Source organism: Grus americana, chromosome 3 (genome assembly GCF_028858705.1).
Source record: "Grus americana isolate bGruAme1 chromosome 3, bGruAme1.mat, whole genome shotgun sequence".
Classification (NCBI taxonomy): Eukaryota; Metazoa; Chordata; class Aves; order Gruiformes; family Gruidae; genus Grus; species Grus americana.
The window spans coordinates 85750699-85771638 of NC_072854.1; the positions used below are offsets into that span (position 1 = coordinate 85750699).

At 37.7% G+C, this 20940-nt stretch overlaps 1 protein-coding gene across 1 annotated transcript; it reads left to right on the forward strand.

Annotated features, from left to right (window-relative positions):
- Positions 1–88: 88 nt before the first annotated feature.
- EXO1 (exonuclease 1) lies at positions 89–20299 on the forward strand. Its single transcript, XM_054821275.1, has 14 exons — positions 89–178; positions 768–941; positions 3043–3162; positions 4087–4210; positions 4923–5060; positions 5279–5491; positions 7271–7458; positions 8292–8388; positions 8900–9116; positions 10140–10395; positions 12890–13367; positions 13854–13955; positions 18008–18201; positions 20022–20299. The coding sequence occupies exons 2-14, from the start codon at positions 781–783 to the stop codon at positions 20161–20163; spliced, it is 2430 nt and encodes an 809-aa protein (XP_054677250.1). The 5' UTR covers positions 89–178; positions 768–780; the 3' UTR covers positions 20164–20299.
- Positions 20300–20940: the final 641 nt, after the last annotated feature.

The window sequence follows — 20940 nt, forward strand, 5'->3', positions numbered from 1 at the left end:
TCGCGCGGAGCATGCTGGGACTTGTAGTCCTCGGCTGGGGCGGGGCCAGTTCCCTGAGCGCGCGCTGCTTGAAAGCCCTGAGCGGCTGCCGCGCGCCACGGTCGAGCAGAGCGGAGCAGAGCGGAGCAGAGCGGAGCAGGGGCTGGCGCGCGGGCCTCCCTTTCCTTCCCCCCACGAGGTACTGGCGCGCGGCGCTCCGCGGCGGTTGGTGATCGTGTTCCCCCAGCCCCTCTGCCACCCTTCTCCCGGGGCAGCGGCGGTCCGGGCCGAGGTAGAGGCGGTGGCGGCGCCGCCATGGGGGAGGCGGCCCTGGGCCGGGAGAGCTGCCTTAGAGCCTCCTGCCCCCGGACAGGTACAGCTCCCGGCGTCGGTACGTGCACGCCACACCGGGGGAGGCTGTGAGGGACGCGGCGGGGGGCGTCGCTGAGGTCCCGCCGGCCCCTGACCGAAGCGGGGGGAGGGGGCCGTGCCCTGTGCCCCTTCCCGACCCTGCCGTCTGTTGGGGACCGTGCGCGGGGCCTGGTGCCCCCCATGCGCCGGCGGCGGGGAGCCCCGTCCCCGCGTGCTGCACGCACCGCGGGCTTAAGTGTTTTGCATCTCTTCGGACGGCGGAACGGAGCTTCGGCTGCCCAGGGTGCACGGTGGCACTCGGCGCTTCTCGCGTCTCTGGTCCAGCGCAGCACCCCGTCTGCTGCCTGACCTGGCGTTCCTTGTGCCAAGATCGAGACTCAGCCTTGTGCTCGCGCTTTTCGTTTTCCCGACTGCAGTTTAAGTAACACCATGGGGATTCACGGCCTACTCCAGTTTATCAAGGAGGCTGCTGAACCTACCCACGTGAAGAAATACAAAGGGCAGACGGTAGCTGTGGACACTTACTGTTGGCTGCACAAAGGCGCTTATGCTTGTGCTGAAAAGCTGGCCCGAGGAGAGCCGACAGATCTGTAAGTCTTTGTTACATTTTGGTCTCGACCCTCTTACGAATTAAATTTTTGTTAGCTTGACATTTCTTGAGCTAAAAATGAAGTTAAAGCAGTTTCACATCTTATTGTTGCTTCTGAATTCTTCCAGTTGTACTTTTTGGAAATTGAAATGTTGGCTATGAGTAATTTGCTTTTCAACTGTGCAAAATAAATATTGAAGTCTATATTGGGGGGAAAAACTCTGAAATATTTTCTATTAAAACATCAACGGTTAGGTGAGTTTTTCCTCAGCGTGTCTCACTTTCTATTACAAATTAATCTATCTGATGAGATTCTGTAGATGCAATTCATATGTGTATGAAATGACAGTTTGTAAAATCTGCTGTGACACAAGTTGTAATGACACTGAGGATTTCTGATAGATGTTTTGTGCTCTGAATAATGTGTAAGGCTTTTTTGCTTAATGTATGTCTAGTAAGAGTAGCTTTTCTAATTTAACATGGATTTTCACTTATACAGTTATATTCCTAAGGAAGGAAACAAAGAGAAACTGTGGTCGTATTTCAAGTTCAGCTTTGGATCTTAGGTGAAATTTACATGAGCTCTTGCCCGTCTCTGGAAAACTGGGTTGAACTCTTGTTTTAAATTACAAATAGTTTTAAATGAAGATGAATCTTTATCTTTTCAGAAATAAAAATACAATTATTAGTCTGGATCAAGCTTCACTTATGAAATTTTGATTAAATGTTTGATTGGAGGCAAGAAAGAGTTGGTGGTTGGCAAATGAGTTCAAATCTTTAACTCTTGCTTCTGTTGATATGAAGAACTGTAGAGTTTCATCCAGCTCTGCTACCTGCCTTTGAAGGTAGTGGATATCCCTCAGAGTCCTGAGAATAGGATACGTTTCATTTGAGAAATTGACTCGCAGGAGAAACATTAATAGTCATAGGAAACTGTGGAATGGTTCAGTTTAACTACAGGAATGTTTTATGACCGGATCTTGTTTCTATGCACTTATGATCACTGATCGTAGACTGGCACTTTAATTGTAGAGAGCCCTTTCACACTTTAAAATTCATCTGAATTGAGGCATTATATAGCTATACTCCTATTCACCCTTTCAAAAATCTTTTTTTTTTTTTTGATTTATGTTTTGTAGCTCTAAATCCAGTTTCTTCAGTGCTCTTATCCTTAGATGCTAAGTGCTCCTGTGTCCCAGTCCCCCTCCCCTTCCTGCCCCCTGCTGCAAAGTGTTGGTTGGTTGGTTGGTTTTTTTCATTGAGTGTCGTAGTTTGTAATGAACTTAGGGTTTACAGCAGCCCTTAGATTTTAGTTGTGTGCTGCTGCTGAAAGGATCTCATACAGATCTGTAGAAAGAAGGTAAGGAGATCAGAGGTCTGAGGAAATATATGAAGTATGGAATCCCCTACAAATATTTTTACTAAGGGTTGGGCTTGGAAGGCAGTGGAGGATTGCCCCTGGTCCATACATGATCCTCACTGTTGGTACAGTTTGCGGAACTCTCCTGTCATTGGAATATTTTCAGCACTGTGCCTGTACTTTTAGTGTGGGAAGATACATTTGCATGTCTGTCCATAGTGTGTACCTACCGTCTGAAGAGAGGAGTGGATAGTTCCACAAAGAGAGGTTTAGTATCCCATCACTCCTTCAGTTCTACAAAAGTGCATTTAGTCTCACAATGATTCAGGAAAAGGTAATGTACTATGCTCGTCTGCCTCCTGTTTCCCTGGCCATTATGTATTGAGTTGCTGAAACTAAAAAGGTGATCTGTGTTTTAAATCGTAAAGTTTTTGGCAGTGTTGAATCCTAATGTAGCAAAATCAAACTGAATTGCACTCAAGTTTTTCTTTTGCTTTGTGTAGAAGTAGGGAGCAGTTAGTCCAGGTCTGAGTTGGGAGATGGAGGATTTCTCTTGTAAAACAGAGCATTCAAGTGTTCTTACTCTTTTTGTGGTGCTGGGGAAATAGATAGCTTATTAAGGTCTTTGAATAGTAGTTAGTCCTAAACTTATAGTTTTTCTTTCCTGCAAAGAGAAAATATGCAATAGACTTGTGCTTAACAATAAAGTTTATCTTTCTTTTCTTACTTATTGTTGATACAGTTATGTAGCTTTCTGTATGAAACTTGTTGATATGCTGCTCTCATTTGGAATTAAACCAATTTTGGTATTTGATGGATGCACCCTACCTTCTAAGAAGGAAGTGGAAAAGGCCCGACGAGAGTAAGTACTGAACTGTATTGATTTGCAAGCGAAGCAGTGTGTTTAACACTGCAATTCATTTTCAAAGTTGAAAATTCTCAACTTCAGCTAGGTAGTAATCTCTGGTAAACTTTCCTGCGATGTGGTGTTATTTCATTTAATTTACATTTAAAAGTTGTACAAACCCCTTCTTAGAGGTTTTATTCCAAAAATAGAAATGCACTTCATAAATGAAAGCACTTTTATAGAGGAAGGAAGTAAACCTCTGAGCATTAGTTCCTGTAATGTATTAAAGGCTTTCAGTTTGCCCATCCTCCTGATGTCTGGACAAAAATATTTCTTCACAGTATAATTGTATTTAAAATTAGCACCACCTTCCTCATCTTTCTCTACCAATAATCAGATAAACTTGTTTCAGATTTGGATTCAGGTCCCTATATAATGGGACTTCTCACTGAAACGGTGAGAATTTTTCACTAGTGTTTTTTATTTATAAATTCTCATGGGACATATGCTTCCTTCAGCGTGGAGTGAACAATTTCCGATGTATGAAATGAAGTAAATTATGCCTTCTGTCCTCTAAACCAATAAGTATCTGATGTCAGATACTTCCAAATTCCATTAAATCTATTTTACTGCAACCTGAGAGTGGGTGCATCTCTTCTTTTACACTGCTGATTTCAGTTCCTGAGTTGTCACTGTTCCCTGGGAAAACATTACAAATTTCAATGTGCCAATCTAAGCATCCTTGTTAATACAGTGATTTGCAGTTATTCTTATGTTTTAAAAAATTACACGGTAGAACAGATATGGGAAGTGTTCATCTGCAAAACAATTCGCCCCCGCCCTGCCCCATTCTATCTGTCTCTCTTACTCCTTTCTGCTACCTGTTCTCTTAAGTGAAAAATAATCTGAGATTGGTGGATATTTTTGTTTATCTTTCAGGAAGCGTCAAGCCAGTCTTCTGAAGGGGAAACAATTGTTGCAGGAAGGGAAACTGTCAGAAGCTAGGGAATGTTTTGGGCGCAGTGTAAATGTTACCCATGTTATGGCTCATGAAGTTATTAAAGTAAGTTGTCAGTGCTTGTTGTTGATACCGGCAGTTTAAAAAAACAAACACCTATGCAGTAGGTAGCATGTCTTATTCTGATTTTGTGCGGCTCCATCACTACCTCATCTATATTGACAAGACAAATATTCCCTCTTGCTTAGTCTCTAATTGTCCTGCTAACAATGGATTATGTTAGGTATAGTTAACAAAATTTAACTTCTCTTCAGATTTATTATGCCTGTTGGTATAAATTGTGACGTGGTGTCAATTGAAATACATCTCTAGTTAATGCTATAACTGCCTTTGATAGCACCTACAGTTTTACTTTTGCCACACAAAAAAAATGAACACAATTTTTATTTAGTTTTTTTCCCCTTGGCTAGTTCCTTAGAATAGACTAACAGAAAACAAAACCTTTCTAGTAGCTTTTTGCCATCCTTCCACTGCAATCATAGGATCTTTATCAAAATAGTATTACATTTGTTCTAGTGCTCTTTTCCACTGTCCTGAATGTGATTTGCATGAGTGTGAAGCTGGCACCTTTGGTTGGATGCAGTGAGCAGGACACATTATTTTTGTAAACTGAATATGAAGTATCAGGCTCTAATGGGGTGTGTGTGATAAAGATCATTCTGTTTTTTTGAGGTAGGGGTTCTTATGCTTTCAGATGTCTTAAGATAATTACTGAGAATTGATGCAAAGTACTTGTATGCTGCTTCTTTATCTACAGGCTGCACGAGCCCGGGGAGTTGATTGTATTGTTGCTCCTTATGAAGCTGATGCTCAGTTGGCTTATCTTAATAAGATTGGCATGGTTCAAGCTATAATTACAGAAGACTCCGATCTTTTAGCCTTTGGATGTAAAAAGGTATGGAAGAAAATATTAATAACCTTTACCTCTCACTGGTATCTTAAAAGCAGAGTTCGAAGTTTCCAAATGTGTTTGATGTATGGATTTAGTCTTCTTCAGTAACTGGGGGAACAGAAGAGATAAGAATAGCACTCAGCCCGTACTGTTTCCACCAAGTGTGACAAACTAGCTTATATGGGTGAAAATTATTATTTTCACTTCCTCTTAATTTCCAGGTGTTTCTGAAAATTGACAAGTTTGGAAATGGACTAGAGATAGATCAAGCTCGACTAGGAAACTGCAAGCAGCTTGGAAATGTATTTACAGAAGAGAAATTCCGCTACATGTGTATTCTTTCTGGTTGTGACTACCTCTCATCAATTCATGGAATTGGGTTAGCTAAAGCATGCAAGTTACTAAAATTAGCCAACAATCCAGATATTATAAAGGTAAACTTGGTTTCGCCTTGTGTGTTAGATTTTTGGGAATCTATATCTGTATATATGAAATTAACACTCAATTGAAAATATATGAGGGGTTCTTGACTTCCTTCATTCTTAGAAGAATGCTAAAACAAGTATTTTAACCTGTGCTTTAAAAAGATGCTGAGTTAAACTTACTCAGGTGTTGAAGTTGTTATATATTTAATGAAATACACCAACGTGAACTTAAATATTGTTCTAATCTTTCAAGGGCGTATTCTGTTTGAGGAGAGACTTAATTTTTTGTAAGACACTGGAATTTTTTTCCCCCCTCACATTCCCTGTTCTTTCTTCTGTTTTTGCAGATTAGTTATTAGAACTGCTAACTAAACTCTTACTTTTGCATAAGTACACTTTTGTCTATGTGGGGGAGGGGCAGGGATTGGGAATCGTATTTGGTTCTTGTTTTGTATTTAATTACCTACATAAGGATACAGACATTTACATATTAAAATATTATTGAAAAAAAATCTGGTTTAGTGCAGGGCAAACCAAAAAATAAGGTAGGGTTTTTTCTTATCCAATGTATGAAATGAAAACAAATCGAATAGGAAATATGGAGTGGGAATAATTTCTGTGTAGATAGTAAGGGAGAAGAGAGTTTTTAAGAGCTGATAAGAAAAATACATTACATGGCTGTCCTGGAGGCTGGTAAAACTGATACAGAAAAGTATTTAAATATGCAGTCTAATTAACTTACTGTATTATCTTCTTTAAGCTGCTTGTATGCTTTAATGGTTGGGTTTTTTGTTTGTTTGGGTTTTTTTCCTCACAGGCTGTACACAAAGAAATACGAATTTTAGTTTTAAAATGTTCTGTATTATGTAAAGCAGGCATCAAAGCAACTGATTTTGCTAGCTTTTGTGGAAGTAAAAAGGTATCTTCGAACTTTTCCTGTACGAATCATGATTACATTGAAGTTAATGTATCTTTTTTGAGCAACATGTCAGGATTTAATCACCTGAAAAAATTTTCAATTAGTAATTTGTCATGTGATTCATTGCTGCTGTTTTCCAACGGTGATGGAAAGTCATGAGTGAGTCAAAAGATATCAAGTAATCCAACAGTGCCCATCTGAACTCTTATTTCTTAATGAGATGAGTAAATTGGCCTGTACTTAGGATGTGTGGCCAAACTACAGCTGATGTTTTATTTAGGGAGGAGGAGAGATTCTTGCTTCTGTCAGTATGACAAACATGATCTTCAAAAGAACATAGTCTGCCTTCTGTGAAACTCAAAAACAGAGATCAGTGAATTAATAGGAACTTCTTTTAAAGTGATGTAGTAACAATATATAGGAGGAGCTACCAGATAAATCTGTAGTCTTTTTATGATCAGTAATGGGGGAAAAAATCTGATTAGTTTTGCTTTTTCATACCCTAAAACCACCCACATATTGCTTATGTGTTTTGGTAATATGGATGATAAAATTTGATATGCATTAGTTTTAACAAATATAGCTTAAGGAGATGCTCTGTATTTATATTCAGATTTTGTATTTATTTATTAGCCAAGAAATCTTCATAAAGAGTTGAATTGTGTTGTTTATGTGACTGTAAACAGCTTGAGAGTAGGAAAATAACATATGAAACTTCTTCTTTTTCCCCTTCTCTATTTGCATTGAATCTGCTTGCTGTAACACATTCTACATGTAATCAAAAGTAATGATACTTAATAATTGACAGGTATTTAACCTTTTGTGTAACCTGTTTAAGTGAAACAGTTAAGTAATTTTATTTTTGACAGGTTATTAAGAAAATGGGGCAGTACCTGAAGATGAATATAACAGTATCAGAAGAATACATCCAGGGTTTCACACGAGCCAATAATACATTCCTTTATCAGTTAGTTTTTGATCCTGTCAACAGAAAATTAGTTCCTCTGAATGCGTATGGTGATGATATTGATCCAGAAACACTCATTTATGCAGGACGGTATCCTTTATATGTTGAAACAGCAGGGTGGGGAAATAAGGGTGAACAGGTGTGGTGCCTTATACTATTTTTCATTGCATCTCTGACTAAATCCTGTCTTTTCTGCAATCTTAGAAAGTTGGGGGTTTTCCTTCTTTTCTCTTTTTCGCTCTGATTTTAATTACTAATTAAAAAATCCCTGGGGGTAACTGGATGACCTATCATTGACATGATGTTTTAGGCAGAAGTTATTGATTTTTTTTTTTTTTTTAGAAAACAGCTCATTAAATACAGTACATTTAAACTGTTTGATTTGCTTTACAACTGTCTTTAATTTGTGCATGTGTTAAGTGTGTTATAATCTCTGCCAGTTTAATTCTTGCAATGCGTGTTCAACACATTCCCTAATCTAAGCATTCCCTGTTTTACCAGATATCTCTTCCTATACAACAAATAGCATTTTGCCACATTTGTGTATCATGAAGTTTCAGCATGGGAGATTAGGAAAATGAAGAAATACAGCAGACTGTTGAAGTAGTTACTAGCTTTGTATGTTCTTCAAGACAGCTAATCTCTGGTGTTTCCAGAAATTAGCAAGGAGAAAGATGGTAACTTTTTCCTGCTGATCATTGAAGGTTTTCCTTTCAACTTTCATGGTTTGCCAAGCCCTGCAGATCTATTACAATTGCTGTTGCATCAGATTGAACCATGTGTAGTAGTATTAATACTTTTGGTTAATATTCTAGCAGTGGGTTTTGGCATAGAAAAGGGAAACAGCTAGTCTAATGTTCATGCTACGATTCTTGAAATTTAATGTAATATACAGATATTTTCCTTTAACATGATGGGGACAGACATTTTGGTGATGGGACAGCTTTTCAAATTGCCATTGGCAACATTGATATCGATACAATGGAACAAATTGATAACTATAACCCTGACACTGCACAGGTAACATCTTTGTTCTAAAGATATATACTAAGATTTTGATGTGGGTCTGAACATTCATGGAAAAATATGATTGAATGCTATCCACAACTGACTTGGAAGTGAAAGCTATTCCACTATTACAGAAACTGTATGCTCCCACAAACACATACTTCTCATTCTCTGTACAGGCAAAAATCTTACTTTTCAAGCCATTTGACTTTAACATTTGTTTTACTTTCAAACTCTTCTGATAACTCCTTAATACTATGGATAAAATTTAAACTTTTAATTGTATTTGAGATGAATAGTTGGTCACTTGTGCCATATTGGAATGAAGAAGTCTGGCAGAACAAAAGAAAAATAATTTGTATCGAATGCATGAGAAATGTGGGAACTGAAAGAAAATGTTTGTGTAGAGTATGTCAGCAGTTGGTGTGCAAATGTCAAAATGTCCTTATATGCTAAATCAGGAAATTGTAAGTAGAAGGCAAAATTGTAAACCTGTGTCTTGTTTCCAATATTTTTTTTTTAGCCTGTGCAACAGAGAAGTTGTAGCTGGAATGACAGACATGCTAATCATGTAAATAGCATTTGGAGCAGAGACTACAAGCTTGACCCTAAGGCAGATACTGTTCCTCATAAAATGCATTTACCAGAGAAACCAACCACCAGAGGCATGGAGAAGATAATTAGTGTTAAAGGGCTAAAACTTCCAGGCAAAGAGCTCTTGGCAAAAAGGCCAAGGAGTGGTATGTTTTTATTAAAATAAGTATATAAATAGCAGTATAAGGTTGTGGGGAAAGGAAGGATTTTATCTTTGACTTGATGGCATGAGATTTTTAAAGGCCTAACTCTAACTTTTATTGTCTATATTTTGTTTTCGACAAGCTGCAAGACTAATGAGCCATAACACTAAAGCCTATGTAATGATTAAGGGTAGCAGCAAATGTTCAGTAGCACTTGATTTTAACTTTTTCTTTAATTTTTTTCAATTTTAAGTTGTCATTTTTAATACCAACTGTTCTATTTTTAGATATTTTGGGGTTTCATTTCCATCTTATAATGGCTTGTGAAGACATAAAAATAGCCAATTTTTCTTAAAGCTGATATTTGACCAGACAGAAAATTTAAGGAATGTTTTCTGTACTCTTCTAACACAGTGCTCCCTGTATCTCCTGTATTGGGTATTCTTTTACTCCAACTTACTCTAGTAAATCTGTGCTATCTTGTCTTCTATACCACGTAAATTATAAGTGCTAAAATAAAATGTGGGCTTGTAATAGAAGGGCGGTTCTCTGTTCCCATTGTGCTTTACCTGATATGTTAAGTGTTTTTCTCTTCCTCTGATTCCTTTGCTTTCTGATTATGCTACTAAAGCTCCTCCTTTGCCTTTGTTACTCCTAGTATCTTCCTACTCCCTGGCTTATCAAAATTTGTAGTTGGTTTTAGCAGCCTGCCTTTAAGTCCAATTTAGTTTTGCTTTCAGTGTTGAAAAAAAAACCAAAACCACCACCCAAAAAACCACCCAAACAACATCATGTTTGATTTCAGCTGTTCTGCCTTCACTCCATCTACCTTTCCATAGGAAGTTACTTTTAAGGCTATGTACTAGAAAACTGTGTTAAAGACCTCTGAACTGTAATGTCAAGAATGTTCCTACCAAACCATACTAATATTTTTAAGCCTGTGAGAATAAATATGTAATGCTTAGTTCTCTCATAACTGGTTAATTCTAGAACATGCATCTACAATGATGTTTAAATTCTCTTCAGATTCAGAAGAAATCTCAGATGGAGATCTGTTGAACCAATATTCATTTTCAAAATCAAAAAAACTCAAGAAGGAGAGTGATGATGATGGTCAAGCACCAAGGAGTGTCTCAGCAATACAAAGCCTTGATTCTTCAGGGAATTCTGTCACTCAAGAAAGCTCTAACTCTCTGCCTAGAGTTAGAAATAAATTTGCTTCCTTTCTACAAAGGAAAAACAAAGAGAAGGATGCTGTAATTGTTCCAGGAACAAGAAGCAGGTATGCTTGCATCACATGTTTTAATAAGTAGCAAAATACTATTTGCTGTCCTGGTTGCTGAAATAACCTGAATACTGAAACTAAGAAAAATACTACCCTGGATTCTTTTATGCAACAGTATTAATGCACCTGTAGTCTTGAGCCGAGATGGAGAACCCTTTGTGTTAGGCATACTATCTATGTGTGAGATAATGTCAAATTTTTACTGCAGAAATTAAGACTGTGGGACTATTCAATACAGTCTAGCCTGTGGGCACCAAAATTATTAGGAATTGGCCATATTTCTTTTCTAGGTAAAGGTCATATAACATATCCCTTTAAAAAAAAAAAAAGAGGTAGCTGTTTTGTGCCAAGTATGTAAGCAGTTGCTCATAATAGTGACTTATCATAGAGTCATAGAATGGTTTGGGTTGGAAGGGACCTTAAAGATCATCTAGTTCCAACCCCCCTGCCATGGGCAGGGACACCCTCCACTAGACCAGGTTGCCCAAAGCCACATCCAACCTGACCTTGAACACTGCCAGGGAGGGGGCAGCCACAGCTTCTCTGGGCAACCTGTTCCAGTGCCTCACCACCCTCACAGTGAAGAATTTCTCCCTTATATCTAATCTAAATATGCCCTCCTTCACTTTAAAGCCATTACCCCTTGTCCTATCACAACATGCCCTTGTAAACAGTCCCTCTCCAGCTTTCCTGTAGGCCCCCTTCAGGTACTGGAAGGCTGCTGGAAGGTCTCCCCATCTCCCCAGAGCCTTCTCTTGTCCAGGCTGAACAACCCCAATTCTCAAAGCTTGTCTTCATAGCAGAGGTGCTCCAGCCCTCTGATCAGCTTCGTGGCCCTCCTCTGGACTCGCTCCAACAGCTTCCTGTCTTTCTTATGTTGGGGGCCCCCAGAGCTGGATGCAGTACTCCAGGTGGGGTCTCACAAGAGCAGAGTAGAAGGGCAGAATCACTTCCCTCGACCTGCTGGTCACTCTTCTTTTGATGCAGCCCAGGATATTGTTGGCTTTCTGGGCTGCAAGTGCACACTGCTGGCTCATGTTGAGCTTCTCATCAACCAATACCCCCAAGTCCTTCTCCTCAGGGCTGCTTTCCATTCCCCGACCAGCCTGTAGTTGTGCTTGGGATTGTGCCGACCCCCATGCAGGACCTTGTACTTGGCCTTGTTGAACTTCATGTGGTTAGCACGGGCGCACCTCTCCAGCCTGTCAAGGTCCCTCTGGATGGCATCCCTTCCCTCCAGCATGTCGACCGCACCGCACAGCTTGCTGTCGTTGGCAAACTTGCTGATGGTGCGCCCGATCCCACTGTCTGTGTTGCCGACAAAGATGTTGAACAGTGCCAGTCCCAGTACCGACCCCTGAGGAATGCCACTCATCACTGTTCTCCACTTGAACATTGAGCTGTTGACCACAACTCTTTGAGTACGGCCATCCAGCCAATTCCTTATCCACCAAGTGGTCCATTTGTCAACCCATGTCTCTCCAATTTAGAGGCAAGGATGTTGTGTGGGACAGCGTCAAATGCTTTGCACAGGTCCAGGGAGATGACAGTTGCTCTTCCCTTATCCACCAATGCTGTAACCCCATCATAGAAGACCACCAAACTTGGCACAATTTGCCCTTAGTGAAGCAATGTTGGCTGTCACCAATCACCTCCTTATTTTTCCGTGTGGTTTCCAAGTGACTTATTTTGACGGGGGTGTTTTTGTTTGTTTCAGTAAAGCCAAATGTGGCCATGCTGTATGACAAATACCTGTTCTTATCCCATATCATTCTGTTGATGCTCCTGATCTCTGCACTAGCACTTTGAGAAGAGCGACTTTGGCTTTGTTAGGTTTTTTTAATTGGCTGGGGTTTTTGATCACATTTGGCCACACTTACTTGAATTGGTTTTGCAAAGCATTATCACAATTATGTCTCTTATTGTGTAATTTTTATGTTAAATAATTTGAACATTTTTGAGCAGTGTAACTTTGTAGAACAACCTTAATACTCCTGTGTTTTAGCTTCAATGCACACCTTCCTGAGCTGAGAGTTTTATTATGTTGCATCAAAAATTAAGAGTTGTCAGTGATGGTAGGTTCTTCTCTAAAGCAATGATCAGTTTCTTAAAAAGCTCTGATTTGTACTTACTCTTAGGAGCTGCTGCTATAGCATGGAAAAGAACTAGATAGGTTCTAGCTTCCGTGATAAGATGTGAAGTGTCTCACTACTATTTAGCTTTATGGTAATTAATGAATATATTCTTAAATTTTGTAGTATTCTCAGATGTTTCTCATTTTCAGATGAAGAAACTATTAGTTTTTCAGTAAATGAATGACATGTTTACAGATGCTTTTTTCCCCACCTTTTTTACTGTTCAATGCCTCCCTGAGGGACTTTGCCCATTGTCAAAATAACTTGTGTCTGCAAGTGCACTAAAAAAATCAAATTGATAGAGACAACTATTGGATTTTGGAGATTAAATACTCCTCTTTTTTTTACTTTTTTAGGTTTTTCTGTAATGATGCAATTGTGTTTGAATGTAGAGGAAAGAAGGATGATAGTGATCTAACCCAAGATGCTGAGCAGGATTGTCAGAAACAGGAAGTAAAACATGTAGAAGATGTTTCTCAGTTTTCAGAAAGTGAAAAATCAACAAGGACTATCTTTACACCTCCTGGAGAAATGCAGAAAAGTTGCTTTCGGTGGTTTAGCAGCCTCCTAAATTCAGGAAATTCTGGTCCATCTCATACTGTATTTTCAGAGCAATTTCACCAACAGAGAAGCAACTGTGTGGTATCCCAAGAAGATCACATTAATGGGGTACAAACAGAGAGCGGGGCAGTCTGTGGCGAATCAGAGGAGGAATCCTCCCCCTTAACAGAACTGGAACAGTCATCACTGGCTCAAAGGTCTTGTGAGCCATCAGAATGCAGTTTGGAGTCTTCAGAAATACCGCAAGTGTGTAACAACAGTTCAGATGCAGAAGTAAGAAAACTAGACGTTGTTTCAGCATTTGCTGTCACTTGAAATTATAGAAGAAATTTGGCAGCAAAGTCCTCTTTAAAATAATACCCTGCAGATTACATAGCTTGTACTAACAAAACTTGTCAATGCTTAACATAGTTGTCTAGAATGTATAGACTTAGTAGCTTAAATCAAGTCTGTTCTCTGGTTTTCATTTGTTTTCAGTCTTTCTACTGCTATAACTACAGTGGGTCATAAAGAAACCTGGTGGGCTAGCTTTGTTCTCTGCTTTTGTTAGTCCCTAAAGAAGTCCTTTCAGACCATAGTGTTGCTTGCTGAAAATAAGCCCAGGTTTTTGTATAAGTTCTTAGAATTACTGAAAACATTATACCTTATAAAGCATATGTGTAGATATAAAAATATACATTGTGTTTAAAGAAAAGAAAAAAAAAAAAACCACACAAAACTCCAAACTCTTAAAACCAAATTCATTTTCTTTTGATGAAGGAATATGACTCCAAATCAAAACTGGCTGATGATCAAAGTTATCGGTTTCCAGTGTTTTCTGCTGTTCAAACTGACAGAAAAAATACAAACATAAAGACCAAGGTAAGAATTCTTTTAACTTTACTATGAGCCCTACTAAAACAGGAAAATCAGTTTTAGCTGTCTCCTTGTTCATTCTAGAACTCTTAATGAAAGAATCTTAAGCAATGCACAGCAAGAGAAAACTACTCTTGTTCATCTAATTCAGAGCTGAGATGAGCTATAACCAGGCCACTTACGATTGATATCACAGTTGCAACTTGCTTATTGATTTAAACGCTTTGTTATAAAGCCAAGCTAAGTCAAAAAAGCACTTCCTAATTTTACTCAGGCATGCTAAATACACAGATTTTGTAATACAAATTGCAGTTGCGTTCATAATCCAGATACAGTCAAAGGTACAACCTCATTTGTCTCGATAAATCTGCTAGTTTAGCAGTCTCCTTCCTCTTTGACTAGAAAAAATGTGTTTAAATTTCAAAATCTGGAGAGGTTTTAGTCAACCTTTCTTGTTTAATAGCTTTAGTTAAAAGCCTTGTTAGACACTAACAAATCAGTATAGAAAGGATAGTCAATTTTCCTTCAGAACCTGCATTACAATTATTTTTTCTGTTGGTTGGGCACCCATAATTTGACTTCTATGTGGTTTCTTAGATCTAAGAATGAACTTATGTGCCTTGTCTTTGTGATGTTTCTGGGAGCTTTACCCACTCTGTAGTTTACAAAACTTCCAAGACCTTAACAGCTAAAAGTGCTCAAACTCCTTAAGGCTTTATCATTAGAATTTTCCATCAGATTCATAAGTCAAAGGAAGACATTTTCGTCCTTCATGTATGCCCCTACTAACTTCTTTCTTGTAGACAGACTGAAAATCACCATCTTTCTGCCAAAGAATAGTGTGTGTATTTTGTATAATAGTGACATCTTGTGGTTATTGTTAGTAACTTCTGTGTTAAGATGGAATTCACATCTTTGTTCTGGAACCCCTGATGACAAAAATTGATGCTTTTTCATTAGATTAACATTTTGCCTGTTTCTCCTCAACAAGACAATGAAATGAAATCATGCTGCAATTCGAAATTTTATTACTTTGTTTTTAAGAATGTATTTAATATGTTTTGTTTAATGTTTTGCTCACCTTAAAGGTATATTGGGAGAATGAATATACTAAATATTGGGGAATGCACAGTACGGAAGTACTGAGGTAATATAAGTATCATATAAAACAAACTTTCAGGATGCTTGACAACAGGAATCTGCTGAAAATCTGTGAGAAAGGTAGGGTTAGTTTAAAGCAAGCTGCTAGTAGGAGGATTTCACCACTTACTTCCTTGGCCAGGTATTCCCTCCACTTCCTTTCTGTACTAGTAGTAATACTTATAATGAGTTGGACCTGAAAACTAACTTGACAACAACAACCAAAAGGCCAATCATATTGGAACTCTGGCCCAGCCGGATTCTCAGGCTGAGCGCCAGACTGTCTCAGTGAGTCGTAGCACTGGTGAGACCACTGGAACAAGTAGTCAGAATTGAAGCAAGGAGGGTAGAGATAAAGGAGCACTATTTTTGGCTCAGTTTTCTCTTAGGATTGCTTACTGCAAGTGTGAAACAAGGGAAATCTTTGCTGGTGTTAAGTACAGTAAAAAATACCAAAGGGAATAATGAGTTCCAGATTTAGGGAAGAAGCAGTCAATCACTTAAATTATTCTCATTTTGGTAAGCTGAATAATATAGCTGATCTGTAGAGAAATTTAATAATTGGGGGAGGCAGTCTAGGGAAGCTGTCAACTCTTATCATGCTTCCAATCCAAAATGTAAAGTGCTGAGCTAGTCAATTCTAATATCAAAACTAATAGAAGTTTTTCTCTAATAAATGCCTATAAGATAGTGAGCTCTCTAGGACCTTGCAGTTTTTTCTGTGATAGTATTCCAGCTGTGAGTTTTACTGCTAATTATTTTTCACAATTGCTATGAGCTCAGCAAAGAGGCTAATATTGACAAAAGAAAAGAGCAATGTACCCTGGTTTTAAGTTTCTTAGTGGGTGTTCAACATGCAGTTTTGCCTACTTCTGGGTTAGTTAAGTCATAACTCTGTAATTCAGTGCCACAAAGAAATGTAGAATTAAGAGTGACTTCACATGTGTTGCAAAATGGCTGAGGTGATGCATAAACAGCAAAACACCATAAAGGAAGGACTTTTAGGATTTTATTTTTATTCTTAGTATTCTTGCTTCAATTTTTTGCCTATATTCTAAACTTTTCTTTTTCCCCAAAATTTTACTTAGTATTCCAAGATATGCTTAGTCAATTCAGGTAGAAACAATGTAATTTCAATAAATAAATAAATATATAATGGGGAGGATGACAAAATGCAATGTCATTTTGGAAAGAACTGAGGTATGAGTTCTCTTTGAAGAAAAGGCTGTCAACATCTTTTATTTTAAGAAAATAGTGTTAGGTGATCAGTCACAAATACTTGGATGAGGAAGAGCATTTTGCATTAGATCTTTAAAGATGATCTAGCAAAATAGAAAAGATGATTCATTTAGAGCAAAATGCGTTATTCTTGACATTATCCAAATGGGAAATATTAGTGTTATTTACAACCTAGGTGTCCTAAACTAATCTTATGTAGCCAACTGTAAAATAAGAACTTAATACAACTGTAGACAGTCATAATCTCTTCTACAGGTATTGTATTTTAATAATTACGGTTTAGCCCTCATAATGACAGACAAAAGCTAAAATAGCAGGTTAGAAGTGAGTGATCACTTGGAAGCTGGTAGTTGAGTAGTTCATGTTCCACAGTGAAGTGGCAGAATGGCTGAAACAGTAAAATGTTCTTCTAGTGCTTCTAAATGACTACTTCCTGAAAAATTGGGGAAAATGATAAGCATATGTAAGATGGAAGAAAATGGTGGAAAATGTGAGTAAGCCATTTGTGGTCTTTTGCCACTTGTAAACTTATTTGCCAAAGAAAGTTTTAACTTCGTCTAAAAGTATATTATATGTATTTAATTATTGCACTAGGATTATGCACATATAATACAAATTGGAAAAGAGTATGAAATAGATGGCAATAGGTCTAACTTTTAATTTATGAAGTGTGGTAAACTACCCACAGGGAAAAAAAATCCAGTGTATCGCGCTTTAATGTGTTTCTTCTGTTGTTAAAAGAAACTCGTTACTTTTTTGTGCAAAAGGCAAAAACAATGAACAATGTTATGTCAGTATTAGAAAGCGTGATAGCAGCAGTCTGAGTAACTATTGGCCAATTAGCCTGATATTGACCCTAGAAAAAAAGACAGGAATATCAGAGCTTGTGGTTAGGGTTGAGAATGTGAAACATAAAAATCACGGTGACTGACCTAATTATAGTAATTAGGTCATGTCAAAGTAAGTTTCATGTACTTGTAAATATGAAAAAACAGATTCAGTGCTTGGAAACTAAGTGAATTGAAAAGGAGGCACACATTTTTTTAATAATGGGGTGGTGAATAGCTAGAATAAATTATATAATGAAGCTATGTATTTTTTTAATTGGTGTGTTCAAACTTAAGACTGGTTGCATTGGAGAGAGATATTCTGGCCAAGCACAGCTGTTTTGACTTCCAGGCACAGAAACTGGATAAGAAGTTCCAAGTAGAGGTCTAGTGATCCTTGGGGTAATCATACTGATATCTGTGTTTAGCTCAGATTTCATGAAAAATGGAGTCATAGGTATCAGTGTGATACTTGAGGGTAGCTTCTCTTAAAATTCTGCAAGTTTACATTGAAGGGGTTTTGTTGTGCTCTCATGTAAACAGATGAGAAAAATATTTAATAGACTTTAAAAACTGCATTCAAAAGAAATGTGTATTTGCAGCTTCTTAGAATGCAAAGACCTATGGAAACTGGTTTGCCAGTTCTTAAAGCTGCATTGTGTCTAATGTGTTTGAGATGCCACTTTTTAGATTATAGAAGCTACCTAAATATACCTTGTTGTAAAATTCAGATTGCATTATCTCAGCACAATGTAAAACAGTTTATTTTTTATTGTAAGCTTTGCAGCATAATATCTGTTGATTACTGGTTGTCATTTTAACCATTTGTGCTTTAATATTTAAATTTCACAGGTTCCTGGTTTACATAAATCCAGTTGTGTAGGGTCGCGTATTGTAACAAAGCTCAAGCCATTGATACCAGCTAAAGTAAGTGGATTAAGCAGGAAACTGTCACCTGTGCTGAAGAGAAATCACTGTGATGCTGAAAATAAGCTGGGACTGCAAGCCACCATTAGTGAACTCCGGAAAAACTTCCAGTTTAAAAGGTGAGTTGCTTTAACCCGTTACTTAGCACCCTGTATACTTTTTTTTCCCAAAGAAAGCAGACTCTACACGTCTCCTCCACATAATTCGATAAAGATAATAGTTAAAGATAAATATTTTCTACGTACAATTTTTAATTTCCTAAGCTTGATATAACCATGAAGTGTGATTTGTGGTAAATGTGATCTTCTGATTGCTTTTTTCTTTCTAACCAGGAAAAACACTCAGCTAAAATTAATTTATTGAAGTAGTGCATTTAGTTTAACATAATTTATATGAAAATTACCAGTTTGACATCAAATACCAAAAGGCATTTCTTAGTCTAAATGCAAAAGCTGCGTAAAAGTTGCTAAACTTAATTGAATAGAAGGTTGTTCCTATTTAACTTTATGCGCCTCTCACATTTTGAGATGGCTGACTGTCAGAACAGTTCTGCATTCAAGATGATGGTAAATTGATGGAATATTTCTGTTAGCTGAAGTCTCTGGTAAAGATATACCTTTTAGCACATTATAAAATGCTATTGTTTCCCCTTGTGCAGATGACTTGGCTAACCTGAAGTTTCTGCAACTATCTTCAAGGTTTGAACTTGAAGGACAATGATTATTTAAAAAAAAAAAAAAGTGTAGGTATTTTAACTTACACTATTTTCATGGGCCCAGGTAAAAACTCCTGGTGGCAAAGCTTTCCCAGCTCCAAGTAGCAATTTCAACTTTGCATAAATGTCTTAATTAAATAAAATTATTCTCATTAACCTGAAACCAAATGTGAGCAGGACAAAAGTGTTCTCTTTTCATGGAGTAGTAAATGTGAGACTGGTGAGCATGTGTTAAGTCAGATTATTTTAGTAAGTTTGGGCCTTGCAGTAGGCTATTATACAACTGATTGCTGTTTAAAAAATATTACTTGTGGTATTAACATTTTTAGAAATCTTACTTTTTATTATCCTCTTGATGTGAGTTAAGATTCACAGTTTCAAAGAGGAAGTGAAAGTGTTTGTGTGCTTGACCTCAGATTGGGAATGTCTAACCAGGGTTGTTCACAGGGAGAAAATTCATATGTTTTGATTTATCAGAATACAGGCGGATAGAACAGAGTGAGCCTAGATGGCACTCCATTCCTTTTCTTTGCTGTTGATTGCAAGACTTAGCTACCGATATCCACTTTTTATCCATCCAGTTTTGGTTGGTCTATACCTTCTGGGTAGATATTGGGGATATATATTTTTGTATATATTACTTACTTCTATGTAAATGAAGTACTTGTTTATTAGCTTTTAAGGATTCTTTTCTTAATTTATTTCACAAAAAGGTTTTTCTCACTGCCAGGACTTACTTAGCTCTGAGGATTCTGTTTATCGTTTTCTCAGATTTTAAAATAATTCTAAATTAGTCTTATATCTTAAGAGTTATATTGTCTGATGGAAAATAAATCATGTGGGACAGTAATCTGTTCTGTCCTGATGTCACAGGATTTATATGAAACTACAGTTATTCCAAAGACTTAAACGTTAAGGAAGCATGTACAACCCAGAGGAAGATAGGGAACAGTCTTTCAGATATAAAGCTAATAGCTGTCATTCTCTCACAGGATAACTGGAACAGTTGAAATCACCTTCAGTGAAGTTGTTCAGCTGTAGTGAAATTGAAATTAAGACTTTCCATCACAGATTTTTATTTTGGTCTTATTCATAGATGAGAAGGTAGTTAGGTGAGGGGTCTTGCTTTGTTTTAACCCATGTGTTCTTACAGGCCTGTGGTTAGAAACATAAAACATCATAACATTCCTGGGTTTTGTTTTGTCTTTGGTTTTTCTTGTGCAGGGAGTATGAAAAACTTCCTTCTTGTAAAAAGTCAGATCCATTGTCTCCAATCAAAGATAATATACAGCTCACTCCAGAAACAGAAGAAGAAATCTTCAATCATCTGGAACGTAGTCATGTTCAGAGAGCTATATTCCAATGAACTGTATGCTGTGCACAATAGGATGCATTTTTAATCATTGTCAAAATTTGCCTTCTGGATATTTCATCAATATAGAAAAGATGCTTTGAAAACCAACTATATATTTTAGTCTGACTAATGATTTGTCATCTTTTTTATAAAAGCATGATTTGAAAGATACAGTTTTATACTGACTGTAATAAAATCCTTCAGATGCCTGTGTTCTCTTATTCAAAGTCCCATGCTTAACGTTTTAGTCCATACCTTTTCCAGCTGCCCCTGGGTATTTTATGTAGGTCACATATGCAATCCAAGTTTCTACAATAGCTACAGCTTTGCCTTTGCACAACAGCAGCAGAACAAGTTTGTTTCTTAATTTTTAATAGTTGATCTTTTTTTTTGTCTCTTCCTTCTTTGCTCTTGAACCTAATCCGGCTCCAAGGCAGGAGTAAAACTGCTGTTCAGTGTTCATAACAGCCTTCGCTATACTTCCAGCACTCTGATAGCTATTTCTTTTCCCTATAAGGTAAGATCTGTCCTCTCAACAGTTAGATTTCTGTTTGATAAAGTCATTTAATTGCTGGGAATAACTTGGGGACTGCATAAAGGAATATCACAAATATTTGGTCCCAATTCCTCACATTAATACAATGTGTTCCTCTGTTTTACTACCTCTTTCCAAGTTTGTGGAACAACAGATATGCAAAATATCAGTCCTCAGAGCTAAGGATTACAAAAGAGCATTGTCTTCACAACAAACCAAGCTTCAGTCTTCAACGTCTGATCAACTAAAGGGAA

What these genes read in the sequence shown, in the direction of transcription:
- EXO1 (XM_054821275.1), top strand. Translation starts at nt 781, where the DNA reads ATGGGGATTCACGGCCTACTCCAGTTTATCAAGGAGGCTGCTGAACCT. An exon ending in ACACTCATTTATGCAGGACG is followed by an intron (nt 7,459 to 8,291) that starts GTATCCTTTATA and finishes TGATGGGGACAG; the next exon opens with ACATTTTGGTGATGGGACAG. An exon ending in GGCAAAAAGGCCAAGGAGTG is followed by an intron (nt 9,117 to 10,139) that starts GTATGTTTTTAT and finishes AATTCTCTTCAG; the next exon opens with ATTCAGAAGAAATCTCAGAT.